Source organism: Protopterus annectens, chromosome 10.part0 (genome assembly GCF_019279795.1).
Source record: "Protopterus annectens isolate FY-2018-M chromosome 10.part0, PAN1.0, whole genome shotgun sequence".
Lineage (NCBI taxonomy): Eukaryota > Metazoa > Chordata > Ceratodontiformes > Protopteridae > Protopterus > Protopterus annectens.
The window spans coordinates 653,588,573-653,609,971 of record NC_056744.1 but is presented as its reverse complement, the minus strand read 5'-3'; the positions used below and the strand labels follow the sequence as shown (position 1 = coordinate 653,609,971).

Below are 21,399 nucleotides of genomic sequence, written 5' to 3'. Positions count from 1 at the left end.
ATACTTCTGAATGTGCATTTTTGATCAAAACCATGCTTCATTTGCCAGGATAGTGAAACTTAAAAAGATAAAGTGAACAGATGATAAGACAAAGAAAGGAAGAAGGACCTTAGTATAGGAAGAGAATCAGAATGAACTCTCTGTGCATTACATTTTTCTCTGTATAGCACCTTGATCCACTTTCAGAGCACTGAATTTCACAGAACTGGGAATGTACTTACAAACCTACACAGTTAAAGCTGTGAGCACAAGGCTGCATAATGTCAGCATTCACCTCGGCTCATATACCCTGTTTTGTGTGTGTGTGCGTGCATGCGTGCATTTTTCTTTTTTTTTTTAATTCAGTTAATCTCTTGCACTAGTGAGCTAATCCATTCCACAAGAAGAAGCCATCTTACTGAGGACTAAACTGTGATATGCTTTCTGTTGTCCTGTTGTTACATCATCTTAATCTGCTTCTCTGTCCCCTTATGTTTGTTGAACAGATTTTTCCACACTTTTGCAGTTCTACGTAATAGCTTTTTAAACCGTAATCAAATCACAATTGACATGTCTCAAAATTGTCAGCTTAAGTGTTTGTCTTTCACTATGTTGAGGGTCCAAGAAGCCCACTGATCTACCTTGTTATTCTGTGGAGCCTGTTCAAGTGAAAAAACACACTGCTTTTCTCTCTGTCTCTAACAGACTACCATTATTTAAATATGAAAATAAAGGGTGGAGCATTTACCAATGCTACCTCACAGTGCTGCTGTTGAACTTTAATTTTTGCTTGGCATACTTTTTCATGTCGTGGTTTCATGATGTTATGTTGTCCTATCTCACCTAAATTCTTGCTAGTTGGGTTCCGAACCAACATTGGTTCCGACTCGGCATAATACAAAAGCTCAAGAGCTTCCACTGGCTTGAGGCTGCCCCCCTATCCCATGAATCACTGGTAAGATACCCATATCTCGTTTGCCACCCAAGCAACCGGGATCTCTTCTGGCTGGCTCATTAGCTGAATACAATTTAATTACATATTTTTCAATAGTTTTGAGATTTCTCTATTTCTAACTCTGCTATAGATTTAGCTAAAACCCTTTACTGTTTAGTGTGTTGTTTCCCTATTGTTTCCTGTGAGAGATCCGTTTTATTTAGAGGGCTGTCGCCGGCCCGTTTAACTTAGAGGGCCACTCTCCTGTCCCGTGCCTTATCTTCCCTTGGAGATTCCATTTGAATTAGAGGATTCTCCTCCACTAAGTTGTATTTGGTATTTGTGTATTTGTATACTTGTTATAGTTATAGATAGTGTTAAATAAGTAGTTAGACCCGTCCTCTGGTGCTTTTTTTACGGCTTTCTGGAGAAAGTTTTATGGTGTGCTGTTTGAAATAATTTTTGTGTGGTGTCATAGTAGCTAGTAGGCTCTTTTTTCTCTAGAGCACTTTATATTTAAAAGTTTTATATTGAAAAAATATTTTTTTCATATCTCTAGTGAATAGTTTCTTCCTTTTTTGTGATTGGTGATTGCTTGTTGACAATGTCCAAAGAAAAGGAAAAAGAACCTAAAGAACACAGGCAATCTAGTTTTAAGAAGTGCGATCAGTGCGCTCAAAAGATGTCTATCATGGATGGGCATACTGTTTGCGTATATTGTCTGGGTGCCATCCACTTACAAGACCCTTGCATGATTTGCCATGGTTTCAGTAGCAGGGTCCTTCAGAAGCACAGAAATAAATTGATGGTCAGAGGTCTGTTAAAAGGTCCTTTCCAATAATCATTGGAAGGTTCTCAAAGCTCCAAACCTATCTCTAGTTCCCATTCAGGATCCAAAAGGCATGCCGTTACAGCTCCAGATTTAGAGCCTCCTAAGAAAGTTATTGCCCTCGGTTCCAACAAGGCTAAGTCAATTTCTCCGGCCCATCAGTATCCTCAGAGCCGGTAGAGTTACCAGTTAAGAGATGGTCTCCTGTGTTGGAGCCAATCTCTCCAAATTTTGAGATCACCCATTTTGGAGAGGGCCAGATCACCCTCATTATCCTCCTATTCCTCCAGTAGCTTATTTGATGATGACATGGAGCGGGTGATGAAGAGATTGCTTCAGACTCTGGCACTGGCAAAAATGTTATCGTCTCCGATCCCGAGGGATTCTGGAGCGTCCAAGGCACCATCTCCAATTCCTCCTCCGACCCTGGTTGTGGTTTCAGAGCCAGAGAGTATGGGTCCGATAGCAGTGGAACCATCAGTACTGGGACCTCCGTCAGGATCATTGGTTCCGGCATCTGCTCCGATGTCTTTGGGTCCTTTGGATCTTGAGGAGTCTGGGAGCCGACGCTCACCCGTCTGGTCCGGGGAGGGGAGTCAGCGCAAACAGTTGTCTGAGCCAACTCAGTGCTTTGGCGAGGTTGTGGTCAGCTCCTACATCGGCTTCGGAGCAGAGGGTCTGTTCAGTGCAGGGTTATGGGGCTTTTGAGCTGATGGAGAGAGTGCTGTCATCGCAGACAGCTCCACTCTCTGAGCTATCTTCTCTTCCCTCACAGGCACCAGTGTTAGTCTCTTTTTCATCCACTCCACCCAAGAGTAGAGATCTCAAGCTCCAAGAAGACTTTCTGGATGGTATTGTCTCTTCCGAAACTTCACCAGAGTATCCCTCTGAGGAAGTCCCACAGAAGAGACCATGCAAGAGAAACACATAGACTCTCCTGAGTCGGTTACATCGGGTATCAATCTGGATGAGTCTGAAGGGTCCCCACAATCCCCCTCTGAGGATGTCTCTTTTGCTGACATTCTAGAGATCCTAAAACAGAAGGGTGGCTGGAAGCCCACCAACCCTTCAGAGGATGAATCTGTATACCTGGAGGCTTTTGGATCTCACCCTTCCACCTCCTGGGTGACCCCCCCTCCATGACCAACTGCTTAATGCTGTTTCATGTAAGGCCTGGACTTCCTCTGACACAGCGGAGCCTGTTCCGTGGTGGCCCAATAAAATTATCACTGCCCCTACTGAGAAGGAGTGTCTATCCAAGGGTGTCCCTGTAGATGCAATGGTGGTGGCAGCGGGCATTAAGAAGGAGCCATCAGAAACCTCCTCATCTGTTCATCCCCCCAACAAAGAGTCATGGACTATGGACAGATATGGAAAGCACGATTTTTCTTCAGCAACCTTTATGGTGCATTTGCTGAATTATCTGACCCATTTTATAAGGCTTCAAAGGGATCCCCTCAAAGAGGTAGGAGATACCCTTCAGGGTACTGTAGCTTCAGGGACTGCAGACAAAGTTTCCTCACAGCTCTCTACCCTCAACTTGATTGTCAACTCCTACACGAGACTGATTTCTTATGCAGCTGATGGGGCGAGTAGAGATGCAGCTGCAGGAATTTCCCTAAGGAGACATTCCTGGATGCATCTTTGCTGAACCCTTCAAGTCTTTCTTCACGAGCACCCCCTTTGATGGTTCAGCCCTTTTTGGACCTAAGGTGAAAGATACTTTGACCAGGTGCGAACAGGAAGAAAAAGCCTTGTCTGCCATAGGGGTCATTTTTCTGCCCCATCCAGACCTTATCCCAAAGGTCAAGCAGGAAGATTTGGTTCCGCAAGTCCCAAAAAGGTTTTTCTGATGCACGTGGTGATGCTTCCCCAGGGACAGAAAGGGAGGTAATAATGGAAGGTGCCGACCTCGCGGCAGAGGGGATCCACAGACTCAGGGTGACAGGGATACGTTCTCTGGCAGGCCCTTTCAGCACTCCTGAAGGGCGGCCTGCCTACTCTTCTCTGGAGACCGTCGGAGGACGCTTATCACTGTACCCAAATACCTGGCTAAAAATCACTCAAGACAAATAGGTACAGACAACCATATCCAGGGGTTATTACATGCTCTTTTCTGTCCCCCCTCCCGTAAATCAGTCCATCCCAGACATTCCACCTGGTCAGTCAGACTATGCAACAGAAGAGATACTCAGGTTGCTAGAAAAGAGAGTCATCCAACATGTCCCCACAGACTAAATCGGATCTGGAACTTACTCAAGGTTCTTTTTAGTTCCAAAAAAGACAGGGGACTGGAGACCCATCCTGGATCTCAGCAAACTGAACAAATCCATAAAAAAATCAAAGTTTTGGATGGTGACACTGCAGTCAATATTCCCTTTTCTAGGGAAAGATGATTGGATGTGCTCGATAGATCTCCACAACGCGTATTACCACATGAAAATGGACACGTGGTCCAGGAGACATTTGCGCTTTTGCCTGGGAGCCAGCCACTATCAGTTTCGAGACCTGCCCTTTGGCCTCACTACAGCTCCCAGAGTATTCACCAAATGCATGGCAGTGGTTACGGCTCACTTGAGGCATCAAGGATTCCGTGTGTTTCCATATCTAGACAATTGGCTCCTGAACGCCACCACCAAGCCTCTGCTACTAAAATAGGTGATGGAACAATGCTTCTATGCTTCAGGTTAGGCATTACAGTAAACTTAAAACAGTCTGCCTTGTCGCCTTCACAACATATTACTTAGGCGCAGAATTAGACTCAAAACAGATGGTGGCAAAACGTACCCTCGAGAGAATCCAGTCCATTCACCAACAGGTCTTGATATCAAAAAGGAAAGTTCAAGCCAGAATTGTATTACAGGTCCTAGGTACTATGGCAGCTGCAATCCTTCAAGTTCCCCTAGCACGCCTGCATTTGAGGATTCTACAGTGGTTACTCTTTGCCCAGTGGTCAGTGTAGGATCTTCCTGTATCACATCAGATAATCATTACAGAATCATGCAAAAAAGACCTGCTCTGGTGACTTCGAACAGAACAGTTGCACTTAGGCCACCAGTTTGTAGCCCCACAACCATCAGCAGTACTGACCACAGATGCTTCCTAGATCGGGCGGGGTGGGCATTATCTGGGAATGACTGTCCAAGGCCTATGGAAAGAACACGAGAGCCACTTGCACATCAGTGTCCTAGAGATGAGAATGGTGCTGTATATGTTGCAGGCATTTCAGGACCCTCTTCCAACAGGAACAGTTGCAGTTCAGACAGACCACATGTCAGTAGTGTGGTATATAAACAAACAGGGAGGAACCAAATCGTATCCCCTGTGTCGAGGCACTACGGGTGTGGCAATGGGTGATCGCTCCTCAATGTTTTCTGATAGCAATGCATATCCCGGGAAAATCCAATGTGATAGTGGACAAACTCAGCAGAGCGATTCTGTTGCCTCACGAGTGGTCCATAAAATTAGAAGTTGCGGAAGAGATCTTCAGGAAAGGGGGCCAGCCTTGCTGCGACCTCTCTGCTACCTCCATGAACGCCAAGTGCAGCAGCTACTTTGCCCTCATTCCCCCCTCCGGAGAAGTCACCAAGGGATGCACTTGTTCACAACTGGCCCCCGGGGCTTCTCTTTCTTTTCCATTAATTCCCAAAGTACTTCAGAAAGCCAGTACATTGAGAAGCACAATGATTCCCATTGTACCCTACTGGCCTCGACAAGTTTGGCTCCCCTTTCTTTGGACCCATTTGCTGGAGGAACTGTGGATTCGGGACCCAGTTCCAGACTCTTAACCCACTCGTCTGGAACGATCCGTCCATCTAGCCACACCTTCAAATTGACAGCATGGCTGCTCCAATTCCACACTTAGCCAGGTGTTACAATTTTTCCGCTTTGGTTAAGCATATCCTGGTTTCTTTCCATAAGCCATCTACCTGAAAATTGTATTCTAGTAAATGGAAAAGATTTTCGTACTGGGCCATTAAACATAATATAGAACCTTTTGCGGCCCCTGTCACAGCAATTCTGGAGTTTCTCTCTAAACTTTTTAACGAAGGGGCTGCAGCAGCTGCTATCTGAGTTCAATTGGCAGCCATATCTCGTTTTCATGTGGGAGACATGGGAGTGTCTATTATGTCCCATAGGCTGTGTAAGGCCTTTCTAAAAGGTACTTTCTTGCTCAGGCCTCCGATCAGAGAACCCCCAACACCCTGGGATCTGAATTTTGTCCTATCTGCATTAGTTTCTGCTACCCTTTAAGCCTGCGTCATCTTGTGATATAAAGTTTTTATAATGGAAAACTCTTTTCTTAGTAGCTATTACCCCTGCCAGACGGGTGTCAGAACTTCAAGCTCTCTGTACACCCTCTGTATATAATTTTTCACAAAGATAGGGTATACTTAAGTATTAATCCCTCTTTCTTACCTAAAGTTTGTTTAGAAAGCAATCTAAACCAAGCTATTGAATTGCCAGTATTCTTTCCTAACTATAGCAACAAGACAGAATATAGATTACATCAATTTAATGTTCACAGACAGCTATGTTTCTAGTTGCATAGGACCAAAGATTTCAGAAAGTCTGACCAGATTTTCATGTCATTTTCAGACAATAGGAAAGGATTGCCAGTTTCAAAAGTAACTGTCTAAATGGCTTACGGGACTGTATTTCCTTTTCTTACAGTAATAACAACAGACTATTACCAGGCCTAGTGAAAGGTCACCCTGCAAGAGCGGTCTCAACATCCTCTGCCTTTCAAGCGAGACTTCCTATGGATACTATTTGTGAAGCTGTCACATGGGTGAGCCCCCATACCTTCATTACTCTTTACAAAGTAGATGTAGCCTCCCGGAACAGGTTTTCCTTTGGCTCCACTGTATTAAAGAATCTTTTTTCTTGAGCCACCCTAGGATAAAGGTGCTAGGGACGCTGTCCCAACCAGCAAGAATTTCGGCAAGATGGGACAACATAACATTAAGAACTTATGTACTCACCATAACGTTCCATGTTTGTTGTCCATCTCGCCTATATTCTTGCATCCCACCCACCTTCCCACCCTTCATTCCTGGAGGAACGGACGGATGACTTGTATATATGTACATAGTTATTTTGGTTTGAAGTCTCTGATTTCCTTCCTTTACAATTAGAAAATCAGTAGGAATAAATAGCTATAGATATACTGTTTCTCTCGCTGGCAAACAAGATCTGGGGTATCTTACCAGTGCATCATGGGATAGGGAGTCAGCCTCAAGCTTGTGGAAGCTCTCGAGCTTTTGTTTTAGGCCGAGTCGGAAACAATACTCAGTTCCAAACCCAACCAGCAAGAATATAGGCGAGATGGACAACAAACATGGAACATTATGGTGAGTACATAACTTCTTTTTTTTTTGATCTGGTCACATTGTTTTTTTCCCCAGAGTTCTCAGTTTTCTTCATCCCATTACTAAAAGATGTTGGTGGCTTGGTTTATTTATGCTGAGTTAACCCTAGGGGGTGGAGATGTGTGTCCTGCAATGGATTTGCATTCAGGCTGTACTTTTTTGTGCTACTTTTTAATAAAAAGTTTCATAAGCTTATTGTTAAACCATGGCTCAAAAACTTTAGCTTCTCCACTTGTGATGTTATCATAAGGTAATGTGGGCTGTCTGTAGACTTTAATGAGAGACCTTCACTCATAAGCAGTGGTGGACCCATTAAAGTATATGGATGCAGTAGGCGCTTTGCTTTTGCCTATGTCACTGAGGTTAGAGTTTCCTGCTTTTTTCCTCATTGACATTAGTGTAGTGTATTTTAAAATTATTTTTACACGTTAATGAGATGACAAAAATATTAGCTGTTGGGGAAGTACTGTTCGGGAGTTTATGCACTGCATGCTGTGGTGCTAAGGTAAGATTCAAAATGCTAGCAAATTACTTTCATGTTGTGTTGAGCCATACTAGCATGAAAGAAGCAGTTTTAATGCTGAGCACTCCACGAGAGTCATGAGTAATTGTACAAACTTCTTAGTTGTTGGTCTTATTGATGGGTAGTTATATTTAATCCTTTTATTCATGTGAAACGCAGAGGGATCCTAATACATTTTTTTTTTTATTCCTTGAAGGGTTATGAATCTCCAATGATGATCGGAGAATGTAGAAGTGACCTCGATGATGTGGATCCATAGAAGAAGACTCTCTGGTATTCGGACTTCACATCCAGATGGCTGCCCAGTTCAGTCCATCAGCTAGAAGAACCACAAGCCTCATGTTAGTCATGTGCTGTAATGCACTTTTGTGGAACTAACTTGAAAAAAAAAAGACAATAGTAATATTTGCAGGTGTGAAATTTTTCTAAAGTTTAGTCTAAGTGAAGCACTTTTACAGTTCTTACACAGCATTGACTTTGGAAGTCAAATAAGAGTAAGAAAAGGTGAACTTTGGTCAATATTAAAATGTATAGCTGTTGTGAATTGTTATATATGTGAATATGGAAAAGATGAATGTAAAGCATTGCTTTTGTTATATGCAAAAGTTGTGTTATGATTTTTTGTACTGAAAAATCATGCATACTGCCTCTCATGAGGCATGTTGATACATTTTTAACTTTGCTGGGAATATTAGGAATATTCAATAATGTAAAGATATGTGAAACAGTTTAAATTTGCATTGTAAAATATATTATTTGTAGAACGTGATTCACTGTGGGTCAGTTGCAGCAGACTGGCATACCATCTGGGGCTGGTACCTTCCTTTCATCCACTGCTTACTAGCACAAGATGTGACCATCACAGTCCTGAACTGGGTAATGTAGGTATCAAAAACAGATGGATGCTGGTCATTTGTTTTCCCTCAAACTCTGTTTAATATGTCTCCCATACTATTTATATAGTACTGTGTATTTGCATTATATAAAGATGGTTTTAGTGTCGTTTGGTTTCTAAAGTTTACTGAACTGCTTTCTACTAAGCCATCTGTCAGGTAGAATTAATTACAAAGCAGAGTTTTCATTGTTGGACAACTGAATGCAGTCATAGAAGATCAGGGATAACTTAAAAGGTCATACAAAGCCCATCCATAACATGCCTTTTTAAAAAGCCAGCACACTTGGTGGACAGAAAAGCTGGTGGGAGTATAATTGGTTTTACAATAGCACTTTAAACTAGAACTGTGTAACAGTTTACAATCATTATATTACCTTTTCTTGACATCCCAGAAGTGTACTATGAGTTTTATTCACGTGAACTGCATTCAGTTGCATGTGCTTGATAGATACAGAATAATGTTGATATTGGTTGTATATGATGCTTTGATTGGTTAAAGTTGACTTTATTCTATAGTTTTATATACATTTTATGGCAGGAAATTAATGCTGTGTCTTTGGGTCATACTTGACATTTTCAGTCAGAACAACATGAAAAGTATGCGTGTTCTTCAATCAGCTGGAACCCTGTCAGATCATTTGAACTGATTTTTTTTTCTTCTTTATAGAATGTGTTTCCACAGATTTTAGTTTTTTTTCTCTCTCCTTTTAAACCAGTACTTTGAAAGTGTACATTTGCTTTGTATGTTTTTGCCAAACTTTGTTCAGTGCTTTGCCTTCGTTCTCTTGGTCTGCCTTACTGTAAAGCCACACAGTGCACATTTTTGGAAGGGGGGTTGTGTCTGGTAGCATCTAAGACAGTTAAAGCTGCCTCTAGTTTACCAGACCAAAGGCACAGTTGACCTTAAGTGCCTCTTATTGTACACTATTTTGATAAACCTTTATTCATAGCTGCGTAAAGAAAATGACAAACACATTAAATCAGTGTGCACATTTTTTGCACTTTTATAAGTAACTACAGGCTGTGCATTGTGGAATGGCAGTAGAGAGTTTTTTCCCCGTTAGAGATACTTGACTTTATTTGTGAATTGTTTCAGTCTAAACTATACTTTCTGCTGTGACAGGAACAGTCAGCACAAAGTTCTCTTTATTTTAGTGCATGGCTGGACTTGGTTTGCTAATAAATTTTGTCTGGCTGATTTTTAACTGTTAGGTGTAGTCTGATCTTTCTTTGGGCCGGGATGTTTTGGCACTGTTGTAATAAATGGATTCTTCCTACCAGTGTCACTCATCATCTGATTTGTTTTCAATCATTTGAAGATCCCTCTGGATGAGGAAAAAACATGCCTCTCTGTTCTACTACTTTGGCAGCAGTTTGTTCATGCACCATTGAAGTTATCTAATGCCATGCCCAGTTCTTCTCTAAACTGTTACTCATTTGACCATGTTTGTCATTCACATTTTTTTACATTTTCAGCCAGTACAAAAATATTGTACTGTTTTTCATAACTGAAAAAAATACATATTAATCTTATTTGTTGAAATAATGGGTAATATCTTTTTAAGTTCGAGAATGTCTGCATAAAACTTTTGTGAAAATTGTGTCAGAGTTGCTGAAACTACAGACCTTAGTAGACCCAAATCTTCAAATCCTTAATTTTACAAAAAATATCCCAAAAGCTAAAAAGTGGAGCTCAAAAAGAATCAGGAAGTTGAAGGAGGTGTTAGCAAGTGATAACGGATAGGGTGTGCAGCTCTAGGCAGTACTGGACTGTTAGGAGGTATTCTGAGTCCCAGTGACACAAAAAGAACGCCTCTTAGAATTCTGTAGGGTCTTATATTGCCCATTATACAACAACCCCCCCCCCATTAATATTCCAAAACGTGCACGCTGATTGGTCAGCGTGCACGTTGTAAATCAGAGTTATAGTAATGGAAAAAGGTCCGGTCGCCCGGACTTTTTCCATTAGTATCTCTTTTTTTTTTTTTTTACAGCAACAGAGAACGCAAGATCTCTGTTGCTTTTTACAACCTGTCTCGCTATGTTAAACGAGTTTAACATAGCAAGACAGCTTTCAAAAAAGCAACAGAGAATCTCTGTTGCTTTTTTTAAAGCTGTCTCGTTATGTTAAACCCATTTAACATAGCGAGACACATTAAAAAGCAACGGAGATCTTGCTTTCTCCGTTGCTTTTTTCAAAACTGTCTCGCTATGTTAAATGGGTTTAACATAGTGAGACAGCTTTAAAATAAGCAACGGAGATTCTCCCTTGCTTTTTTTAAAGCTTTCTCGCTATGTTAAACTCATTTAACATAGCGAGACAGGTTGTAAAAAGCAACAGGGGTCTTGCTTTCTCCGTTGCTTTTGCCCAGCTCTGATGTACTGCGTAAGTATACGCATGTGCAGTACATCGGAACTGCTGCAGAGTACCAGACAGCTGCGGAAGGGCAGCAAGGAGGCATTATGCAATGCCATTATTTAAGAAAAGTAATTATTTTTTTTCTTAAATAATGTCATTGTATAATAGCAATAACCCACTTCTGGGTGTGGGTAATACTGGATTTACCCACTGTTGTCTTTGTTTGGCCACTCGGGTTTCTCCCCCGTGACCAAACCACACCAACCGTGGGTAAATCCAGCATTACCCACACCCAGGCGTGGGTTATTGCTATAGTATCACCCACAGTGGACATCTTAGGAAATGGGCTGCATGCATTATCACTGTTCTTTTTATAAAGTAATTACTTTTTTCTGCTTTTATTGTACATAGTTCCTCCACTGATAATAGATGTAAGCTTGGAATCCCTAGAACAGAAGTTTTTAGTGAACTGCACAAGTTAGATGCTGAGTGACTGGGTGCCCTGTTAAAATACTGAATTAATTCAGAATTGTGTATAGAAGACATGTAAAGAAAGCTTTAAAATACTCCTCTTATGTGTCAGTATTTATTTGGCCTTAGGAACATTCACTTTCACATTCAGAGCCGTCATCATAAAAGGGGAAAAGCTTAATTCCTAATGACTATTTTGTATATATTAAAAGCTTATATTGGATAATTAGTATTTTAAAAATTAATATTTTAGAAGGAGTTATCACTTTAAGTTGAAAACAAATACCTGAAAGGTGTTCTTTACTAGTGCCTGATGCCTTTACTCTTAATTTCTAGCTCAGAAAACTGTTTGTATTTGAATAAAATCTTCAGCATTTGAAGCATTGGCTTATGGGTACTCAGAGAAGCAGTCAGATCAAAATCTGATTAAAAGAATGCAAAACCCAGGAAGATGCAAGTGCTTATTTGAATTGCCCATAAGACACTCACTACTTCAGCTTTTGAAGATTTTGTTTAGTACAGTAAACTCTCAGTTAACTGGAACTTAAGCAACCAGAAAAAAAATTGAAAAAATGCAGTACAGTTTTCTGGTGTTTTCCCCCCACTGCAAAAACATACCTTATGTTTTTAGAGTTTTAAAAAGGAAGATAAGAATAAATTCCCTCTCTCCCCAACCTAAGAGCAAGTCAAAGCAAACAAATAGCATAGGGTAGAATATTAGGCCTATTTTTAATAGTAACTCTCAAGCAACCAGAAACTACAGATATGCGGCATCTACCAATCCATGCTGAAGTAGAAATGCAAAATAAAGCCATTAAGGAGCATTAAACAGAATTTTTTTACTATCAGACAACAAAGCGTTTTTTTTTTGTTTTTTAACACGAATGCTGTTTTTTGGAATTTAAAGACTTTTTGAATTTATTTGTATATGCCCATCTCCTAAAGAAATTATGTTGTCCCCGTCTCACCTTCGTTCTTGCTGGTTGCATTCTGAGCTGATCCTTGGCTCCCACTCAGCCGTTTTGCTATAGCTCGAGAGCTTATACTGGCTCGAGGCCAACCCCTATCCCAACATGCCTAGCAATAGCTACCCAGATCTTGTTTGCCACTTGCATCGAGATTGCGACTACTGGCTCAGGCTAAGTACTCAGTTTTTCATATTTTGCTATCTTCCTTTTTTTAGGGTTATTAGCAGTTTAATTACATTTGTGGTGCTGTTTTAGTCCTTGTTTAAACAAAACAACCTTCTGACCTTCCTCAAGCTGTTGTTTCTTGTTTTTTCTTGACCACCATTTTCTTAGGCCTTGCTTTCCCCTTGAGCCTGTTTAACTTAGAGGGTTCTTCTCTTCTTCCCCACTTTCTTTTGGAGTAGCCGTTTAAGTTAGAGGCTCTCCTATTGGGGGAGTTGCCATTTTACTTAGAGGCTCTACCCCTTCTCCTTCTTTTCCAAAAAAAAAAAAAAAAGTATCTTTGTTTGTGGTAGTGTTGTAGTTCTGTTTTTGCTAGCCGTTACAGCCTTGTTTTTTTTCTGTTTGTGTCTTCTGGTGTCCAGCATGTCCAAAGAGTCAAAACCCTCTGGTTTTAAGAAGTGCGACTCGTGCTGCCAAAAAATGTCCCTTACGGATGGGCACGTGAGTTGTGTTTACAGTTGAGGGGCTGGTCATCTGCAGGACTCGTGCTGTATCTGTCACCCTTTCAGTTCCAGAGTCCTGCAGGAGAGAAAAAAACTAATTTTAAGTGGCCCTCTGAAGAACCCTCAGGATCCTTTGTCTCTGGTTCCTCAGCCAGCTAAATAGTCTGACAAATCTCCTAAACCATCCTCAACAGTTTCTATTTCTGAACAACCAAAATCTGCTGTGAAATCTTCGGCTCTGTCTGTTCCCAGTTTTGGCTCCAACAAAGCTATGTCTCCAGCAGCTCCATCAGTGTCTTCAGAGCCAGTCCGAGCCCATAAAAGAACCAGGTCTCATCCTTTAGAGCCAGTGTGCTCTGCTCCATAGTCTCCTTTGTTGCAATCTGTGGCAGGCATTCACCGGTCCTCCTCTCACTCCTCTTGGTCCTCCAGGCTTTCGGATCATGATGTGGAGAGAGTGGTTAATAGGCTCCTCAAGTCGCAGGCACTTGCCAAATTACTATCGAGCCCAGCCCATAAGGAATTGGCTCCTTCGGCCCATCCAGCTTCTCTGTTCGGTTCCTCCTCCAAATCTCTTGAGCTTGGGGCCGGAGTGCATGGATGTCGTGGTGGTGGAACCGTCGCTTCCGCTTACCTCTCCTTTATAAGTTCCGACTCCCGCTCCGATCTCCTCGATGTCTCAGTCCATAGAGGGATCTGGGTGCTGAAACTGTCTCATCGGCTCTGAAGGGGGAAGTGGCATGGGACCCTTGTCCAACCCTGTTCTCCCTCTCGGGACTTCTGTGCAGGTGAGCTCAGTTTCCACCTCAGCCTCGGAGCTGTTGCTCTCGGTTCACAGGAGATCTCCGGGCTCTTCGGAGCTGGAGGCTCCTCCAACTTGGGACCATGGTGCCTTTGAGGTGATGAGCGTGCTGTCTCCTGAGACTGCTCCACCCTCTGTTCCATTGGCTCCTTTTCCCTCAGTGCCTGTGCCTGCTTTTGACCCTCCTCCTCCTCCCTCCAAGCGTAGGGAACCTATGCCCCAAGACACCCCATTGGGGCGATTCCACTTCCGAAACCTCCCTGAATATTTGGAAGAGGTCTTTCAGAAGACAAAATGTAAGAGGAAGCATCTGGACTCCCCTGAGTCCATCACTTCAGACACAGACATGGATAAATTGGAAGGGTCCCCATGGTCCCACTCTGAAGATGTCTCCTTTTCAGACATCTTGGAAATCCTTACACAGAGGGGTGGCTGGAAGTCCCCAGCCTCTTCTGAGGACAAGTCTTTCTACCTGGATGCATTTGGTTCCCAACCCTCCACCACTTGGATGTCTCTGCCTTTTGACCCACTTTTGTCTGTAGTGAGTCGGAAGGCGTGGAGCTCTCCAGAGACCATGGAATCAGTTCCATGTTGACCAAATAAATTTATAACTGCCCCTGAAGACAAGTCCTTCCTTTTCAAAGGGGTTCTTGTTGATGCTATGGTGGTGGCAGCAGCCACTAAGAAGGAACTTGCGAAAACTTCATCTGTCCATCTGCCGAACAAGAAGTCACCTACAATGGATAGGTATGGGAAGCTTATGTTCTCTTCAATGACCTTTACTCTCAGGTCGCTGAATTATTTGTCGCACTTCACGCAACTTCAGAGGGATCTCCTAAGGGAGTTGGGAGATACTCTGCATACTCCTAAAGCTGAGGGAGTTGCGAACAGGGCGGCTTCCCAGCTTGCGACCTTGACTTCAATGGTTAACTCCTCCATGAGGCTCATTTCTTATGTGACAGATGGAGTGAGTTGGGCAGCAGGTACTGGAGTTGCTTTGTGGAGACTCTCCTGGATGCGCCTTTGTCAATTTGCAGAACCCTTCAAGTCCTCCTTTACCAATACCCCTTTTGATGGGTCATCCTTGTTTGTGCCTCAGGTAAAAGAGACTCTAACCAGGTGTGAAAAGGATGGCAAGACTCTCTCTGCTGTAGGAGTCTGTTTTTCCACTCCATCTAGACCCTACCCTGAAGGTCAGAAGAGTGGGAAAATGTGGTTTTGAAAATGCCGGGGAGCTTTGCCTGACACGCGTGGAGAATTTTCCCCCAGGGGCAGGGGGGGGGACAATAACGGAAGCAGGTGGTGCCCGCAACAGCAGGGTGACAGATACGTTCTCTGCTAAGCCCTTCCAGCACTCCTGAAGGGAGGCCCGACTGTCCGTCTCTGGAGGCAGTCAGGGGAAGAGTATCATTGTACCCAACAGCCTGGCAGACTATTACAAAAGATGCATGGGTACTGTCAGTAATATCCAGGGATTACAAAATTCCCTTTTCCCAGTTACCCCCCTCAAGAACAAAACATTCAATCCCAGACATTCCACCCAGTCTTTGGGATCAGGCAATCCTAGAAGTACAAAGGTTGCTAGAAAAAAGTGCCATCCAAGAAGTCCCCACAGACCAAATCGAATCCGGAACTTACTCAAGGTTCTTTTTAGTTCCTAAAAAGACAGGGGACTGGAGACCCATCTTGGATCTCAGCAAGCTAAACAAATCAGTAAAAAAAGTGAAGTTCCGAATGGTAACACTGCAGTCCATTCTTCCCTTTTTGGGTCAGGACAATTGGATGTGCTCCATTGATCTCCAGTATGCGTACTACCACATAAAAATAGACAGGCAATCCAGGAGATTCATACGCTTCCAGCTGGGAGGCAGTCATTATCAGTTCAGAGCTCTGCCCTTTGGTCTCACCACAGCCCCCCAGGGTGTTCACCAAGTGTATGGAAGTGGTCACGGCTCACCTGAGACGTCTAGGATTCCAGGTGTTTCCATATCTAGATGACTGGCTCCTCACTGCTACCACCGAGCATCAACTGATCAAAGCACGGGACTACATAATTCAAACCTGCTCCCAGCTGGGCATCACCATAAGCTACGAAAAGTCTGCCTTGATGCCTTGTCAGTCTGTTACCTTCATAGGGGCAGACCCAGATACAAGAGCTATGATAGCAAAGTTGCCTCAAGATAGGGTGTCAACCATTCATCAGCAAGTTTCATTCCTCATGAAAAAGAGAGTTCAGGCAAGAGAGGTATTGAAGGTCTTGGGCGCGATGGCTGCAGCAATTACTCTAGTCCCTATGGCTCGCTTCCACGTGAGAATTCTGCAGTGGCTTCTTTTTGCTCAGTGGTCGTTCCAGGATTTACCAATGTCACATATGATCTCGATCACGGAATCCTGCAAAAAGGACTTAGTTTGGTGGCTTGTCTTACCCCAGGTGGCTCTGGGCAGACCCTTTCTAGACCCCCATCCAGTAGCCACAGTGACCACGGATGCCTCCCAGAAAGGGGAGGGGGCATTATCTGGGACAGACTTTCCAAGGAATGTGGCAGCCACACGAGTACCACTTGCACATTAGTGCTCTAGAGATGAGAGTTGTGCTTCTGGCATTACAAGCACTTCGACTCTCTACCTACTGGAACTATTGCAATTCAGACAGACAGTATGTCAGTGGTATGGTACATCAACAAACAAGGCAGGACCAGATCTTACCCCTTGTGTCGGTAGGTCCTTCGAGTATGGGAATGGGTGATGTCTTCCCAACATTTTCTGATTGTGACGCACATTCCCGGAAAATCTAATGTGATAGTGGACAGGCTCAGCAGGGCTGTCCTCATGCCTCATGAGCGGTCCCTGAAGCAAGAAGTTGCGGACTTGATTTCTCGCAAATGGGGCCAGCCATGCTGTGATCTTTTTGCCACTCCCCTCAACAACAAATTCAGCAGCTACGTCACCTTCGTCACCCCCCCCCCCCCACCGGGACAATCACCCAGGGATGCACTTGTTCACGCTTGGCCTACAGGACTACTTTATGCCTTTCCACCTTTTCCTCTCATCCCCAAGGTACTTCAGAAAGCAAAGTTGCTGGGTTGCAAGCTCAACCTCATTGCTCCTTACTAGCCTCGTCAGATATGGTTCCCGTTTCTCTGGCATCATCTACAAGTGGAGCCTTGTGTACTGAACCCAGTTCCGGATCTCCTGATGCATCAATCTGGCATGCTCCACCCCTCCCCCCAAACTCTTAAGCTGACAGCTTGGTTTCTCCACTTCCAGTCTTAGCCAGGCTCCCCAACATTTCCCCGGCAGTGCAGCACATCCTGGTGTCTTCTCACAAGCCCACTACCAGAAAGATTTATACTAGCAAATGGAAGAGGTTCTCTTATTGAGCAAAGAATAATGATATTGATCCCTTCGCTGCTCCTTTTCCCAAAATTCTTGATTTCCTGGCCGAAATGTTCAAACAGGGGGCAGCTGCAGCTACCATTAGGGTCCAACTGGCTGCCATCTCCAATTTTCATGTGGGAGAGTTGGGCTCAAACATTATGTCCCATAAGCTGTGCAAAGCATTCTTACTAGGTACAACCCTTTTATGGCCCCCGGTAAGAGAATCTCCCTTTCCCCGGGACCTAAACTTGTTTTAGTCTCTCTGGTTCTTCCACCCTTTGAACCAGCATCATCTTGTCCCCTGAAATTTCTGTCTTGGAAAACTCTCTTCTTGATTGCCATTACCTCAGCTAGATGGGTTTCTGAATTACACGCTTTATCTATTCACCTGCCGTATCTCATCTTCAACAAAGATAGAGTTTCTCTCAGAACCAGTCCCTCCTTCTTGCCAGAGGTGTGTTCAGAGTATAATTTAAATCAGTCCTTCGAGCTTCCTGTATTCTTCCTCAATTATGGCAACAAGGCCAGAGTATAGACTCCACCAATTGGATGTTCATAGACAATTACGCTTTTATTTACACAGGACCAAGGACTTTAGAAAATCAGATCAATTGTTTGTATCCTTTGCTGACCATAAACAAGGTTCTCCAGTATCAAAAGTGACCTTATCAAAGTGGCTGTCAGACACGATTGTCTATACTTATGCTTTGCATAACAAGAAGCTTTCAGAGAAAGCCAGGGGAGAGACAACCAGGGCCTTGGCTACCTCTGTTGCTTTCCAAGCCAAATTGCCTTTAGATTCAATCTGTGCAGCAGCAACATGGGCAAATCCTCATACCTTTATCACTCATTACAAAGTGGATGTTGTCTCCCGGAACAGGGCATCCTTTAGTTCCAAGGTCCTGAAGACTTTGTTCCAGTGAGCCACCCAAGGACCAGGTGCTGGGGATGCGGTCCCAGCCAGTAAGAATGAAGGAGAAATGGGGACAACATAACAAAGAAGTTATGTACCTACCATAACGTTCCATGTTTGTTGTCTTTCATCTCGCCTTCATTCTTGCTTCCCCCCTCCTTCCCCCTTCCTGGAGGATCGAGAGGGATTCCTTCATTGGTTACACTGGCTGAGTTTCCTGTTGACATACCAGGTTAGTTGACCATGCTTTCTTGTTCCTTTTTCCTCCTTAACCTTTGCATGTGCATTGTTCCTTTTATACACAAGTTTTTCCTTTTGTGTAAGAGCTTATTAAAATTAGCATTTTACTTTTATAGTTTAGTGTGGGCTGTCACAAACGAGATCTGGGCATCTACTGCTAGAAATGTTGGGATGGGGGTTAGTCTTGAGCCAGTATAAGCTCTCAAGCTATAGTAAAACGTCCGAGTCGAACCCAAACAGCAAGAAGGAAGGCGATATGAAGGACAACAAACATGGAACGTTATGGTAGGTACATAACTTCTTTTTATAAATATGTTAAGTGCCTAATAAACTGAATAGGATGAGAAGAATATGGGAGCTAAGAAAAAGATGGGAAACCTATGTCTCTAATACCATGATATCCTTAAATGCTTCCACAGCAAGAATAACACAGCCTCTGAAAAGGATAATAAAGAATATTTTACCTTTATAGGTTTTGGAGGAGGAAGCATAGACAAATGTGTTCTGTAAGCCTTATTACTGACATAGCTCTTCGTAGAATGCCTAGCTGTTAAAAAGTCAAGTTTTACTTTTTTGTCATCTTCTAAGTCAGTATATGTGAGGGCTTAAGAAAGGTGAGAGAAATTCTTTCTGTAGGATTTTGGCATTCACTTTGTATCATATTGCAGAGCAGTATTTCAGAATCACTAAAAGGTATTACAGGTGCAAGCCCTGTATTATTTACTAAGTCAACTCGGGTCCTCAGAGAAGACGTTGGTTTAGCTGTTAGCATAGAGAATTATGATTTGTAGCTGTTAATGCTGTTTACAAGCCATGTATGTATAAATTCATCACATTCACAACAAACAACAAATTCACTCACATTCATCTCATCCCTCAAAGAATGTAACTGGCATCCTCTAAAGTACCTCAGTCTAGATGACGCAGTTGAATTTTGTAATACTACCTTCCTGAACATCCTTAATTACCATGCCCCCATAAGATTTTCCAGAACCAAAGCACAACCCTCCCCATGGCTACAGAAAACCACTAAGTCAGAAATGAAAAACAGGGATAAAGCCTGGGAGCACTGGTGCAAAACCAAAACCCCCTCAGCTAGACAGAAATTCCTAGAACTACGCAATAGAGTAAAAAAGCTAATAAAACAGGACAAATTCCAATTCTACCAGTCTGCCCTAGACTCCTCACAACACAGCCCCAAACAAATCTGGTCCTCCATAAACTCCATCCTCCACCCAGGTAAAGTCAGTAACCCTCCTCCTAACATCCCTCACTCCTCAGAAAATATTGCTACCTCATTCAACACACACTTCACCCAAACCATACTATCACTAGCTAAACAACATAACCCCCCTCCCCTCCAACCCACACCTTCAACTAATAATCTCCCCACTGCCTTCTCTTTTTCTCCTGTACCTACCTCGAACATAAAAAAACTTTAACTAAGCTTAAACCCACCAAATTAGCAGCAGACAACCTCCCAAGTGAATACCTACAAATCGCAGCTGATGCTCTGACCTACCCAGTATCCATCTTGATTAACCGATCTCTGTCAGAAAGTTACTTTCCCACACTGTGGAAAGTATCACATATAATTCCCGTCCACAAAGGCAGACCCTCCGCAGAACTAACCAATTACCGCCCCATAGCTATTTTCTCTCCACTCTCCAAAATACTAGAGAGATGCATATACTCTCAGGTCTCAGACTACCTCTTTACTAACAACCTCCTTTCCAGTACTCAGCATGGTTTCCGACCAAACCATAGCACCACCACTGCCTTACTCTCCTTTACTAACACTATCCTTCAGCATAAAAACAATGGCCATCTCTCCTCTGCTACTTTCCTAGACCTATCTAAAGCATTTGACATGGTCCCACACAAACAACTTATCTCTGTCCTCAATAACCTATCCTTCTCACAATCAGTCACCAACTGGTTTCAGAGTTACCTGTCTGACCATCAGCAATCCATTGTATGGCAGAATGACATATCTCCCCAACTACCTGTCTTCATAGAAGTTCCCCAAGGATCCATCCTTGGACCCCTACTATTCTACTCTAACCTCTGCCACCAAACATGGCACACTCATACAATACGCAGATGACTCGACCATCATCTGCTCAGCCCAGTCCCTACCCAAACTGCAAAAAGTCACACATGAAGCCTTTTCCTCTGTTGAAACATGATTATCTGATGCCCAATTAATACTCAACCCAAACAAAACTAAACTACTCATCTTCCAACCCACCAAACATACTCAAAACAACTCTCACTTTAACATCACAGCAAAAGACAACACCACTATATACCCAACTGAACACACCAAATTGCTAGGAGTGCAAATAGACAATAAACTAAAATTTGACATTCACATATCCATGACCATAAAAAAAGTCCACAAAAAACTAGGAGCGTTACACAGAAATAAGCAATTTCTCACCAAAGCAGCAAAGATTTCAGTAGCAAATTCCCACCTTATCTCCACCCTACTTTATGCCTCTCCAATATATACCAACCTAAGGCAATGTGATCTAAACAAGCTAGAGACCTGTTACAACAAAATCGCCAAATTCGCCACAGGGGCATCCTACCGTAGTCACCACTGTCTTTCACTTGCTGAACTGGGCTGGCTTGAACTCCCTCACCTCCTTCAGTGGTATCAACTCTTACTCACCCACAAACTAGCAAACCATCCACTAAATGTCCCATCCCTCCAGAATCTACTCCAACCCTATCGCACCACCAGACCACTAAGATCCAGCAACAAAAATCACTTGCAGATCACTAAAGCCAATAACTCTGCTGGTGAAGCACTATTCTCTTGCGCCATAGCCAAATTATGGAACTCACTCCCACCCACAATTACCTCCGTACCATCATGCACCCACTTCAAAACTATACTAAAAGCGCACCTTAAAACATGCTGGCTGTGCCCTTGCAACTCCCACTCTAATATCATCCACCCCATCCAACCACTACCTTTCTTTACACTCCACTAACTACCTTGTTTATAGCAAGCTCAGATGCTCATATAAGCCTAGTACTTATTATACAGCAGGAACCCTTTC

The 21,399-nt window shown here is 43.1% G+C and overlaps 1 protein-coding gene across 1 annotated transcript in view; it reads left to right on the top strand.

Moving 5' to 3' along the window:
• USP24 (ubiquitin specific peptidase 24) overlaps positions 1–9,737 on the top strand; it is a 4,679,666-nt gene extending 4,669,929 nt beyond the window's left edge. Inside the window, exon 67 of the mRNA XM_044085508.1 lies at positions 7,834–9,737. Within this exon, the coding sequence (XP_043941443.1) occupies positions 7,834–7,896 (63 nt within the window). The 3' untranslated portion in view covers positions 7,897–9,737. The remainder of the gene's footprint in view (positions 1–7,833) is intronic.
• The last annotated feature ends 11,662 nt before the right edge of the window (positions 9,738–21,399 follow it).